Raw genomic sequence first — 14,312 nt, 5'->3', positions numbered from 1 at the left:
AATTCAATGTCATTTTCTAGTTGCATCTTCAGCTGGTACTTGGTAGTGATCTCTCGGTGCCAGGGAGGCTCATCCCCAGGTACCATGTCCCACGCTGGGGGGAATGCACTGCATCTACATGCTGAATTTGGCTTTGAGACTGACCACATTTGAGTAACATGAAGGCTGTCAGGAGGAAACTCCCAGGCACAATGCTGCTCTAGGCCTTGTTCTTATTTCAGGCATATAGGCTCACAAGCATTGTCATTAGTATCAGGATCCCACTGTTGGACCCTCATTCCTTCCTGGTCCTTGCTGTTGCACCTGGGGGACTGCCGCTGCTCCCCTAGGGACCATGACAGAACCCCCCTGGCCAGTAACCTAGTACCCCCCAGCTGTTGTTTTTAATTGTTTCCACTATGAGTATATCCAAACATTACCATGCACCCTGGACATATGCCCTGTATAACTCCCTGTCAACCATATATAGCCTGTCAATAACATCCCATACCAGTATTCCTCCACTGCCATTGTTGAACCACTCTGTGATCCAAAACTTCCTGAAAAGTGAAGCCCAATATAATGTCAGGTTCCCTTACTAGTAAAATAGAATATAGCGATGAGTTTAAAGGTTAGATATAGAGTATGTACTGATTTGGAAAATTCTACATCCTATCTTTTTCTTTTCTTTTTTCCTAATTATTGAGCTTCTCTTCACAAGAGCCTTAGATCACAGTAATTCATATATACAATATACAGTACTCCCAGACATCCACTATAAAACCTTTTCCCTTCCACAGCGATAATCTTTTAAATTATTCATATCATATTTACTGAAACTGATGTACAGACTCCGAAGCAATAGCTTTCAAACAAGGTGACATCTGTGCTTACAATGTGGTCCATACTTTAGGATATACAGTTTTCTAAATTTTTTTGATATCCTATGTTTTACATTATGGTTTACATTATTAGTCTGTCGTCCCGTGTATGTATTTGGTGTAATATTACATGTTTTATATTCATCCTCATGTACTCACGTGAAACTCCTCTCTTGCCCCCACATTTACCTTGGATCCATCCATTCAACATCCATTTTCCCCTCACCTTGGGGCCCACAGCAACAGCCAATCTCCATTTCCTGAGGAGCCACGTCCAGAGATACTTGCAACAGTGTTCAGAGCCTGACTTGCTCAACTGCCCTAATGTCCTGGGAGCCACCCTTTCTCTGAAGAGATACAGTTCCCTCTATTTGATGGCATTAGTTCTCCCCAGGATGTGAGTCCACCCCAACTCTCACTTCTTGGGTCTCTACCCAATGCTACAACCCACACTGGCAAAATGAGCATTCAGACATTCCCTAGGAGTCTGTCCCATATCAGACCATCCCCTCTGAGCATCCTAAACACGTAACCCGCCTAATTATATTTTGATACGATTTTCTCAGCATTTTACTATCAACCAACACCTGACACTCTCCTATGTTCGTATGTTGCCCCTCCCTCCCCCCAATTTTTTGGGCAATATTACCCATCCGCCCATCCCCAGCTTCCTTCAAACCCGCAAAGCCCCACCCAAAGGCAACCCCTTGCCCCCATTTTATCTCTTCTTTGTGCTCATACTTATCGCCAGATCATCATAGATTCCACCCCTGCAGACATCGGCTCACATCCTTCCTCTACCCCACAATTTCCTGTAAGTCTATTTTCCAGTCTCTAGCTCTCTGAGGCAGCTTGCTTATTTCATATCATTGAGGTCATGTAGTATTTGTCCTTCAATGCCTGGGTTGCTTCACTCAACATAAGGTTCTCAAGATTCATCCATGTTATCACGTGTGTTTGTAGTGTATTTGTTCTTACAGCCGAGTAGTATTCCATTGTGTGTATATACCACATTTTATTGATCCACTCATCTGTTGATGGGCATTTGGGTTGATTCCAACTTTTGGCGATAGTGAACAATGCTGCTATGAACATTGGCATACATATATCAGCTTGTGTCCTTGTTTCCAGAGCTGCTGGGTATATACACAGCAGTGGTATTGCTGGGTCATATCTATGGTTAGTTTTTTGAGGAACCGCCAAACTGTCCTCCAGAATGGTTGGATCCTTCTGCATTCCCACCAGCAGTGGATGAGTGTTCCCCTTTTTTCACATCCTCTCCAGCATTTGTATTCTTCTGTTGTTTTTTTCCTAGCTGCCAATCTTATGGGAGTAAGATGATATCTCATTATAGTATTGATTTGCATTTCCCTGATAGCTAGAGATTTGGAGCATTTTTTCATGTGCTTTTTAGCCATTTGTATTTCTTCTTTGGAAAAGTGTCTGTTTAAATCCTTTCCCCATATTTTAAATGGGTTGTTTATCTTTTTATTTTCAAGATATAGGAGTTCATTATATATGCACGTTATAAGTCTCTTATCGGATATATGGTTGCCAAATATTTTCTCCCATTGTGTAGGCTCCCTTTTTACTTTCTTGACAAAGTCCTTTTAGGTGCAGAAGGCTTTAATTTTGAAGAAGTCCCATTTATCTATTTGTTCTTTTGCTTCTCGTGCTTTTGATGTGATATTCATGAAGCCATTTCCTATTACAAGGTCTTATAGATGTTTCCCAACACTACTTTCCAAGGTCTTTATGATCTTGGCTCTTATGTTTAGGACTTTGATCCATCTTGAGTTGATCTTTGTATAAGGTGTGAGATGGTAATCCTCTTTCATTCTTGTACATATGGATATCCAGTTCTCCAGGCACCATTTGTTGAATAGGCCATTCTCTCCCAGTTGAGAGGGTTTGGTGGCTTTATCAAATATTATATGGCTCTATATATGAGGTTCTATATCAGAACTTTCAATTCGATTCCATTGGTCTGTGTGTCTCTCCTTATGCTAATACCATGCTGTTTTCACTACCGTAGCTTTGTAGTATGTTTTGAAGTCAGGAAGTGTGATTCCTCCATTTCGGTTTTCTTTTTCAAAATGTCTTTGGCTATTCGGGTCCTCTTTCTTTTCCAAATAAATTTCACAGCTAGTTTTTCTAGTTCCTTAAAGAAGTCTGTGTTGATTTTTATTGGGATTGCATTGAATGTGTAGATCAGCTTTGGTAGGATAGACATCTTAATAATATTTAGTCTTCCTATCCATGAACAGGGAATATTCTTCCATTTATTTAGGTCTTCTTTGATTTCCTTGGACATTCTTGTATAGTTCTCAGTGTATACGTTTTTTACATCTTTAGTTAAATTTATTCCTAAATATTTGATTTTTTTATTTACTATTGTGAATGGTATTTGTTTCTTGATTTCCTCCTGATCCTGCTCATTATTGGTGTACAGAAATGCTACTGATTTTTGCGCATGGATCTTATAACTTGCGACTTTACTAAGCTCATTTATGAGTTCTGGAAGATTTGTTGTAGACCTCTCAGGGTTTTCTATGTATAGGATCCTGTCATCTGCAAATAATGGAATTTTGACTTCTTCCTTTCCAATTGAATGCCTTTTATATCTGCTTCTTGCCTCAGTGCTTGAGCAAGTACTTCTAAGACAATGTTAAATAGAAGGGGAGAGAGTGGGCATCCTTGTCTTGTTCCTGACTTTAGAGGGAAAGATTTTAGGATTTCTGCATTGTAAATGATGTTGGTTGTAGGTTTTTCATATATACTCTTTATCATGTTCAAAAAATTTCCTTGCATTCCGATCTTTTGGAGTGTTTTTTATCAAGAAAGGGTGCTGTATTTTGTCAAATGCTTTTTCTGCATCTATAGATATAATCATGTGATTTTTTCTTTCAGTCTGTTTATATGGTGTATTACATTGATTGATTTTCTTATATTGAACAATCCTTGCATAGCTGGAATGAATCCCACTTGGTCGTGGTGTATAATTCATTTAATGTGTTGTTGAATATGAGTAGCAAGTATTTTGTTAAGTATTTTTGCATCTAGGTTTATTAGAGAAATTGGTCTGTAATTTTCCTTTCTTGTGGTGTCTTTGTTTGACTTTGGTACTAGGGTAATGTTGGCCTCATAGAAAGAGTTAGGCAATGTTCCTTCTGTTTCAATTTTTTGAAAGAGTTTCAGCAGGATTGGTGCTAATTATTTCCAGAATGTTTTGTAGAATTCACCTGTGAAGCCGTGTGGCCCAGGGCTCTTCTCAGTAGGGAGGTTTTTAATGACTGATTCTATCTCTTTACTTGTGATTGGTTTGTTGAGATCTTCAATTTCTTCTTTCCTCAGTATAGGCTGCTTATGTGTTTCTAGGCATTTGTCCATTTCCTCTGAATTGTCATTTTTGTTGGAATATAGTTTTTTAAAGTAACCTCTTATGATAGTCTTTATTTCTGTGGGGTCAGTGGTGATATCTCCTTTCTCATTTCTTATTTTGTGTATTTGCATCGTCTCTCTTTTTTTCTTTGTTAGTCTCACTAAAGGTTTGTCAATTTTATTGATCTTCTCAAAAAATCAGCTCTTGGTCTTGTTTATCTTTTCAAGTGCTTTCTTATTTTCTATTTCATTTAGTTCTGCTTTTATCTTTGTTATTTCCTTCCTTCTTCTTCCTGTGGGATTACTTTGTTATTTTTTTCCTTATTCCTCCAAATGTGCAGTTAGTTCTTCAATTTTTGCTCTTCTTTTTTGATATATGAATTTATGATCCTAAATTTCCCTCTCAGTACTGCTTTTGCTGCATCTCACAAATTTTGGTATGTTGTGTTATCATTATCATTTGTTTCAAGTAGTCATTTGTTTCTTTTGAGATTTCCTCTTTGACCCACTGTTTTTCTGAGTGTGCTGTTCAATTTCAATATCTTGGTGTGAAATCTGGGCCTCTGGCCCTTGCAGATTTCCAGCTTCTCTCCACTGTGGTTAGAGATATTATTTTGCATGATTTCGATCTTTCTGAATTCATTAAGCCTTTCTTTGTGGCCTAACATATGGTCTATCTTGGAGAATGATCCATGTGCACATGAGAAAAATATATATCCTGCTGTGTTTTGGTGTAATGATCTGTATATGTCTATTAGATTCAGCTCCTCTAATATACTGTTCAAATATTTTGTTTCTTTAGTGATTCTCTTTTGAGATGTTCTGTCCAGAGTTGATAGTGGTGTATTAAAATCCCCCACTATAATTGTAGATGCATCTATTCTTTCACTTAGTTTTTCCAGTGTTTTCCTCATGTATTTAGAGGCACACTTGTTAGGAGCATAAATATTATGATTGTTCATTCTTCTTGACAGATTGTTCCTCTCACTAATATGTAGTATCCTTCTTTGTCTCTCACAATTGTTTTGCATTTAAAGTCTATTTTGTCTGATATTAATATAGCTACTCCTGCCTTTTTTTGGTTATTGTTTGCTTGTAAGGTTGTTTTCCAACCATTCACTTTGAGCCTCCATGAATCTCTGGGTCTAAAATGTGTCTCTTGTAGAGAGCATATAGATGAGTCATATTTCCTTATCCAATGTCCCAGTCTGAATCTTTTGATAGGTGAGTTTAATCCATTGACATTCAGTGTTATTACTTTCAAGGACGTATTTATGTTAGCCATATTTTGATTGGACTTGTGTTTGTCATATTTTGTTTGTTTGTTTTTTTCTTCTCTTTTAGTCTTTTTTGTTGCTCTTAAACTCTCCTCCAACTCTGCCTGTCCTTTTTTTCCCCTTTCTTCCTGCAGAACTCCCTTTAGAATTTCTTGAAAGGGAGGTTTCTTGTTGGCATACTCTTTCAATTTCTGTTTATCTGTGAATATTTTGAACTCTCCATCATTTTTGAATGCTAGTTTAGTTGGATAGAGTATTCTTGGTTGGAAACTTTTTTCTTTTAGTACCTTGACTATATCATACCACTGCCTTCTTGCCTCCATGGTTTCAGATGAGAAATCAGCACTTAATCTTATGGAGCTTCCCTTGTATGTGATGGTTTTCTTTTCTCTTGCTGCCTTTAGAATTTTCTCTTTGTCTTGAGCATTGGATAATTTGACAAGTATATGTCTTGGGGTGGGCCTGTTGGGGTTTATGACGAGTGGGGTGCATTGTGCTTTTTGCATATGTACATCTGTCTCTTTCAGTAGATTTGGGAAGTTTTCAGCCATTATATCCTGCAAGACTCCTTCTGACCCCTTTCCCTTCTCTTCTCCTTCTGGGATGCCTAAAATACATATGTTTGTGCATTTTGCATTGTCATTCAGGTTCCTAAGTCCTAGGTGGATTTTTTCTATCTTTTTATTGATCAATTCTACTATCTGTTTGATTTCTCATGTACTGTCTTCCACATCGCTAATTCTCTGCTCTGCCTCTTCTAATCTGCTGCTATTTGCTGTGAGTGTATTTTTGATTTCTTGAACTGTGGTGGTCATTCCCATCATATCTGTTATCTTTTTGCATATGTCTGCAATTTCCCCTCCAAGTGTTGTCTTCGTATCGTTAACCTCTTCCTTTTCTTCATTAAATTTGTCTGTGTTATATGTTTTGAGATCTTTAATTACTTGTGCGAATTTCTGCTCCCCTTCCTGGTTTTTAGTGTTTTCATTGGATTCAGCCATGTTTTCCTGATTACTGGTTTGGTTTGTAGATTTTTGTTGCTGTCTTGTCATCATTTTATCTTGACGGGTTTAATCAGTTCCTTATCTTCTTTGTCTAGTCTTGGGGATTAATTAGCTGTTGTTTTTGCTTAAGTGTTATATATTCTCTTTGTTCCTTTGTTCTTCTTATTCTAATTTTTTGTTGCTGGGTGAGTTCACTTTGAAGGAAAGTATTGGGCCCAGGGAAAGGCAATTGTGTAAGAAAGGAAAATGTGTAAAGTAGTATTGGTAATAAATGTTAACAGAGTAACATTATGAGATCTGAAAGGATGGATATTAGATTCATGTAAGTTGTGTAGAGTTATAGCAGTAAGTAGAGTACCTATAATGAGGTAGTCGACTGAATATGGGAGGAATATGGTATGAATTAAAAAGCTAGTGTTTTCGTGAGAGAGGGAAAGAGAAAAGAAAGGCAATAGTTTTGAGAGTGGATAAAAGACAGAAAACAAAACAAAGGTATTAGAAATGAAGCGTTAGAAAATTTGGGGATCAAAGAATGGCAGGTGGAATATAGGAGAGACAGTAGATGATGGAGGATATCAAAATGTGGGGAAAAGGGGATAGTGTAGGTAGCCAAAATCAATTTCCACAGAAATGGGGCAATGGAGGATGAGGAAACCCAGCAAATGTGAGGTGTTCCCTGAAGCACCTATTGTATAATTAAGATAAAATAAAACAAGAGGGAAATGAGGGACAAGAGAGAAATGAAAAAAAAAAAAGACCTTGGGGGATACAATGGGAGAAAAGACTAGGAGATAATGCAGTGTTAGCAATCAGGACAATAAAACATAAAAAATAAAAATAAAAATTAAACAAAACAAAACAAAACCAAAAAAACAAAAAAGAAAAAATGCAAACATTGAAGGCTAGGACATTCAATGACCTCAGATGGACCTCAGGGCATGGTGGGTTCAGGGGTGGAAAGTCTGTAATATTGCAGACTCAAGAGGTGTGATTCTTTGAAGTGCGGGCCACCAGGGTTTAGGGGACACAGACCTGGCAACATCAAATCTGGTTAACAGGGAGCCTGGGAGCACCACAGTGCAACACAGCCTTCAGGGATTCCCACAGCTGGGTACCAACCCTATGGGGGAGTTCACATCCTCAAACTCTGACCTATGTGTCAGAACCCTGCAATTCACCCTCTCACTAGGGTCTCCTCTGTGGCGGTATCACCAATTCGACTTCAGGACACCTCCTGCTCTGCAATCACCCGAAACAGCCACCTGGGGGCACCTCTACACTGCAGCCAATTTAATGACACTGCAGATCAGCAGCCAGGCCCAGGGGGCGGGGCTCCAGCCAGAAGCGCCAATATCAGTGTCCCAACCCGAAATTCCCACGCCTTGCAAAAGATTCCCCTAATCGGCTTCCAGACGTCTCCTACCCTGCAGGCCCCTGAATCCGCCTCCTGGTGACATCTCTTTATTGTGAGTGATTTAAGGCCGCTGCAGATCAGCAGCAGGCCTTGGGGGCGGGGCTCTAGCTGGAAGCACTATTATTTGTGTCAGAAATCAAAAATTTCTCTGCCTCGCACAAAACTCCCATCTGTCTCCCCAAATTGGTCTGCGAAGGCCTCCTGCCCTGTTAGCCCCCAATAGCCCACTCAGGGCTTCTGAATTCCCCAGTAATGCAGAGCCTCCAGGAATCACCACCACGGTGTTGGTGCCGAGGCTCCACCCACCCCAGAAGGGAGCGTCCTGCGCACAGCCCCCACCTCCGTGTAAGAGAGCCTCAATTTTATCTTATACACGAATTTTCTCCATTACCTTCCCACCAAATCGATGTCCAGACACCTCCTGCCCTGCAAAATCCCCAAACAGCCTGGTCCTGAAGAATTTCCTATGCTGCCCAGCTGCTTCTTTGCAAGAGAGAAACTCAGGTGTGCTCACTTAACTACCATCTTGCCCCCAAGGTTATCCTTTAGGCTGTTAATTATTTCCCCCTTTGCTGATGTTTCAGGGAAAGGCCGCAGCTATATGTTCTTTTGATTAGCCCACCTGTCAGTTCCCAGGGGGCCCAATTATGAGGATCCTTGCAGATATCTGGGACTTTCCCTTGACCCCAAATGAGATCTCATTCCAAATGGGGTTCTCATGGCTGGGTTCTCATGGGTTCTTCTGGCAGCCTTCTTGGTCCCTCAGGATGTCCTAGTGGTTTATTTCACAGCGCTTGTTGAATTTCTGGTTAATTATTTTCTAAAACTTGCTTTCCCTGCTTAAGTTATGAAAAGAGGGGTAGGGAACCACTAATGGGGTAAAGATCTAAGGTGACTGGGAAAGAAACAGAGGAGACAAGCCTTGTCTTTCTTCATTTTCCTGGCTCACCACCAGATGGTGTTTGGCAAATCTTTCCACTGTGATGAATATTTCAATTTCCACTGACTTCTAAGATATAGATTGATAATCAGCTTATACTTGTTAAACTCCATGAACAGAAACCACATTTAGGCCTCTATGGCACCATACCTCTTCCCTGGGATGAAAATGTCCATTCCCCTCTCTGTTGGCTGTTCAGCTGGAGGTTTTATTGAGGTTTTTCACCTTGTGTAGGGGGGATGGGTACCATTCACAGTTGTGAGACCAATGAATCAGTTTTCCCTTTTGCCCTTTAGTCTCTCCATACCCAGTTCTCTTCGATGATGTGTCTGGCACTCTCTTTTCTGCAGGTTTCCAAAGCAGCTCCCTGGGATGACTTCTATATTTTCTATTTTGTAAGAGAACTGCACCCTGTTTGAGCTACTCTGATGCCATCTTCCCAGAACTCACACCATTGATTCTTATTGCTTGGGTTTTACTTTTGCCACAAAACTTTAATTTCTCTTAATTCCAGACCTTTGGGAAGACTTACATCACATACTCATTTTTAAAAACCTTACCATTGCTTTTTTTATATTTAATGGGGGCATGTCTCATCTTCAAGTTTATGAGAATTCTGTATATATGAATTCTTCAATAATACATTTTCTCATAATATGGAATTTCTCTTTTTTCTCCTACCCATAACGAATGAAGGAGATACTGAGACAGATACTCTCCTGGGGCCCATTAATGACAGACTATCATACAACCCCAACATCTGTTATGGAACCATTTGTTATAGGGTACATTTAGCCTAAATTCTCACCATGTAGGAATGTTCCACATTTTCCAGTATATATGGGATGGATGGTTACTCTTTCCCCATGTATCTCCTTCAGTAAATTTAAATTATTAATGCTCTGGGACTGCGGTCACCCCTCGGGCTGAAGTGTGGTTTGCTGGCCTGGCGGGGGAGCAGCCACGGCAGGCCAAGCCACTGCCCCCATAATAGGGTGGCTGGTTGGACTCACCGCCACACCTGAAGGGAGCTCGGCATGGGCGCAGAGTGCCCTCGGGTCTCCCCTTCTCAGCAGCCATGCTTCCGTGGCCGCCCCTCCTCCCGGATGGCACCACACGATGCCTTGTGGGGAGGCACCCTTCTTCTTCTTTCTCCCTGCGCAGGTGCAGGGCGGAAAATTCCAGTCTGCCCTTTTTCCCTCCCCCGACAGCAGCAACAGCCAGGCGTGGGCGGAAAAATCCAGTCTGCCCTTTTCCCTTCCCCTGACAGCAGAAACAGCCAGGCGTGGGCGGGAAACTCAAGTCTGCCCTCTACCCCAGCAACAGCAGCCACCAATCCCTAAACCCTGCCCCTTCCCCCAGCAACAGCGACAGCCAATCCCTAACCACCACCCCTCCCCCATCCAGTACCGCCCACTGACCTTTCGCCGGCAACCAATCAGAACAGGGCATGGCTTCGACCAATCAGCCTTCCCCAGCTCCTATAAAACTGTTGCCTCTCCCTCAGTAAAGTGGACTTGCATGTTTACCTTGTCTCCGCGGTAGTTCTTCTGCCGTGCGCCCTCCAGTCCTGAGAGCCCCCGACAAGGGCCTGGCCTCCCTTGTCCCCAGTTTGTTGCCTGCTTCTCCGGGTGACCCCTTCATTGCCGGCTTTGCTGGGCAACCCTGTCAGCCAAACTGCGCAACCCCTGTGAGACCGACCCCTCATCTGCTGCCGGACTGACCCCTCGTCCCAAGTGGGACCGACCCCTCATCCTAAGCTGGACCGACCCCTCGTCCGCAGCCAGACCCCACCTCTACCAACCGAGCAAGCCGCCGCATGGGACCATTTATATAAAGGTATGTACCACCAAGAAGTGTAATTATCAATTCCACTCCATAAATGACAATCACATTAGAAAACACTTCCCCCCAGCATGGGACATGACTCCTGGGGATGAGCCTCCCTGGTGCTGAGGGATTACTACCAAGTACCAGATGATGATGTAACTAGAAAATGACCTTGAATAAAAGAGTCAACTCGGACCAGCAGAATATCTCAGTTTACATATAATATCAGGAGTTAAAAATGCTTTTTGACCTGAATAAAAGGAGGAAATGGAAAGGACAAATGAGTTTATTTGGCCATGAGTCTCCAAAAAGAGCCAGGAGGTTATCAGAGGGTTTGCCCTTATGCACACCTCAGCAGAGTCCCAGAGACAGCTAAAGTAGATACAACCCCAGGTATTGGTTCTTCTGAGGGCTACAGAGACCCACAGGTTCTATGGTCATGGCAGATGGAGTTCAGTGTCATGTCAGTTGGTCCTACTTTGGAGTTTGTGTTTCTGTGTGATGGAGCTGGACTCAGATGTGATCTTTGTCCACAAGCTCTCCTGTTACTTTTACCAGAACTGTAGTTGGTGCTGGTGTTTAATGTATACCTAAGGGACCTAAATCTCTGGACTGACCATGTGATAGCCAGGCCCTGAGCCTCAACAGACTTCAGCTCCTACACTCTGGTTTATTGGACTTACCCCACTCAGCTAACATGGAGGTGAAGAAGGTCAACCACCACACCAGGGAGCCAAGAGTGCCTACAACTGAAAGCAGGAGAATTGCATCCAGCATCCATGTGGAATCTAAGTCCCCTCTTGACATAGGTGTGGAGTGAGGACAACCATTCTAAGGTCCACAGGATGGAGGAATAGAGTATGAATTAGAGTGGACTTACTGGTATTCTATTCATGAACTATTGTGATCAGTAATCAAAGAAAATGTGGCATTGGTGTGGAGAAAGTGGCCATGGTGGCTGCTGGGGGCAGGGAGTGGGAGGAAGTGATATGATGTTGGGGCATTTTGGGGACTGGAGTTGTCCTGGGTGGTGCTGCAGGGACAGTTTCTGGACATTGTATGTCCTCCCATGGACTACTGGGTGGACTGTGGGAGAGTGTGGGCTACGATGTAGACCATTGACCATGAGGTGCAGTGGTGCTCAGAGATGTATTCACCAAATGCAATGAATGTCTCATGATGATATAGGAGTGTTGTGGGCGATTAAGGCAGCATGCATAGAATCTACCTTTCAGCAATGCCGGTAACATGGCCGCCCGAGCTGATACAACAATAGCTTAGGTCACCCTCCCCTCCTTCTTTACAGAACCAGTTCCCGCCAAAAGTTCTTACCTCAAATCTGCCTCCCACCCTAGCAACAGCAGCAGCCAATCCCAGACCACCACCTATCCTTACCCACCACCCCCCCTCCTCCCTAGAGTATATATGCTCAGTCCCCTCAATAAAGTTTTGCAGCTTGATCAGAATACTGTCTTGCTGTTGTTCTTTGTGTCTCTCTTGTCCCATACCATTCTTTCCCTCCTAGGATCCAGAGCTCCCGTTGATCGTCCTGCTGGTCGGGACAAACTGGCGCCCAACGTGGGGCATGAAGCCTCTGAGGGATAGAATGCTGCACTAAAGAAGAGAGCGCTCTCACCCACCGCACCCAGGATCACCATGAGGGAACACGCTCGTGAGACAGGTCCGTTGAGCAATCACCCAGTGTCAGCGAAAAGAAGAAAGAAAGAAAAAAGAAAAAAGGTAGGCTCTCCCTCCCCCACCATGGGACAAGGAACTTCCCAACATAGTTTATATATGAAACAATTGAAAGAGGCACTCAAGGCACGAGGAACTAGAGTTAAGAAAAAGGATCTCACACACTTTTTTGAATTTTTGTTAAAAACCTGCCCTTGGTTCCCTCTAGAAGGTACCATAGATCATAAGTGTTGGAAAAGGGTCGGAGACTGCCTACAAGACTATTACAAAACTTTTGGGCCATAAAAAATCCCAGTTACTGCCTTTTCTTACTGGAGTCTTATTTCTGAAACCCTAAAAGTCCATTTTTCCACTCCAGACATTCAAGAACTTCGCAAAAAGGGAGAGGAAGCTTTGAAGGAGCACTCTCGTCCCACTTCAGCATGCAGCTCAGTAATAATTAATATGCCTGAAAGCCCCCTTAACAAAAACCCCAATGAAAGTAGGCCAAATACCCCAACCAGTCAAGCTAGTCTATCGCCCGATCAAGCCGAAATTGAACCAGAGGCTAAACCCCCCCTCTTTTTGAAAACCCAGAGATGAAACCAAAAGCTAAAATCCCCTCCATGTTTGAGACCAATTCCCTTCCCCCATTTTGGCCACCCCCCTATAATCCTAATTTTCCCGATCCGTATCCTCCTTTTTATCCAGCCACGTCTCTGCCTCAATTCCACACTTTAGAAAAGATAACAAAAAATCTCTGGCTACACGCCGATAACTTCAAAGAAACCTTTAATCAAGAGCGGCAGCTGGCCGCCGATTTACTCAATGAACTCCAGTCAGCAACTCAAATCACAGCTGCCTTAGCACTCCCAGAAAATGTCCACTCACCCTGCCCCCACTGTGCTCACCATACCTATGCTTTCCCAGTCACGTGTAGTCAGAGCAAAGACCTTGCCGCCAGCTCCCAAGATGGCGCCGCCAGCTCCCAAAATGGCACCGCCAGCTCCCAAAATGGCGCTGCCAGGTCTCAAAATGGTGCTTTGAGTAGCGAAAGTGAGGAAGACCCCCCCAGCTCTGATGAGGGAGAACAAGAGGAAGTTAGTACTACACGGAGAGAGCAAGAGGAAGTTAGTACAACAACAACAGCTAAATATAAGAAACTTAGTTTAAAATATTTAGAAAAATCAAAAAAGGCAGTGAATGCTTATGGCGCCACCACCCCCTTCACACTCACATTATTAGAAAGCATCAGTGAGAAAGAACTTACTCCCAACAATTGGTTTCAATTAGCTAGAGCTGCCTTGTCTGGCGGTGATTTCCTGTTGTGGAAATCCGATTATGAAGAACACTGCAAGAAGTATGCCACCCGTAATGCCCATAAAGCTGCCTCTAAAAAATGGACATTAAACAAATTTTTAGGTCAAAGCCCCTACCATCAAAATAACAAACAAGCCCAGTTTCCCCCTGGCCTTATAGCACAAATACAAACAGCCGCGCTTAGAGCATGGAAAAAACTTCCACAAAAGGGTGCTGCCACTGCCTCTCTCGCTAAATTAAGGCAAGGACCCAATGAACCATATACCGATTTCCTCAGCTGCCTACAAAATATGGCTGAGCATTTATTTGGGGCCAGTGAGAGTGATAGTGATTTCATTAAACATCTGGCTTTTGAAAATGCCAACGCTGCCTGCCAAGCCACAATTCACCCTTTTCACAATACCGATCTTAATAACTACATAAAACTTTGTTCTGGCATCGGGCCCACTCAAACTCTGGGAATAGCCATTGGCGCCGCCCTTCAAAATTTTGCAGCACAAACTAAGCCTCCTACATGCTATAACTGTAAACAACCTGGCCATTTTTCAAAAAATTGCCCCATACCAAGAGTCAATTCCTCCTCATTCATCTCTAAGAAACCCTCATTGCCAC

At 42.6% G+C, this 14,312-nt stretch overlaps 1 protein-coding gene across 1 annotated transcript in view; it reads left to right on the top strand.

Moving 5' to 3' along the window:
• The window catches only part of LOC101442062 (small ribosomal subunit protein eS12-like), a 71,524-nt gene extending 59,213 nt beyond the window's left edge, over positions 1-12,311 (top strand). Inside the window, exon 2 of the mRNA XM_071209686.1 lies at positions 12,232-12,311. Coding sequence (XP_071065787.1) covers positions 12,232-12,311 — 80 coding nt within the window. The remainder of the gene's footprint in view (positions 1-12,231) is intronic.
• The last annotated feature ends 2,001 nt before the right edge of the window (positions 12,312-14,312 follow it).

Source organism: Dasypus novemcinctus, chromosome 19 (assembly GCF_030445035.2).
Source record: "Dasypus novemcinctus isolate mDasNov1 chromosome 19, mDasNov1.1.hap2, whole genome shotgun sequence".
In the NCBI taxonomy this organism is placed as follows: domain Eukaryota; kingdom Metazoa; phylum Chordata; class Mammalia; order Cingulata; family Dasypodidae; genus Dasypus; species Dasypus novemcinctus.
The sequence above is the reverse complement of the archived record's forward strand: the minus strand, read 5'-3'. Positions and strand labels throughout refer to the sequence as shown.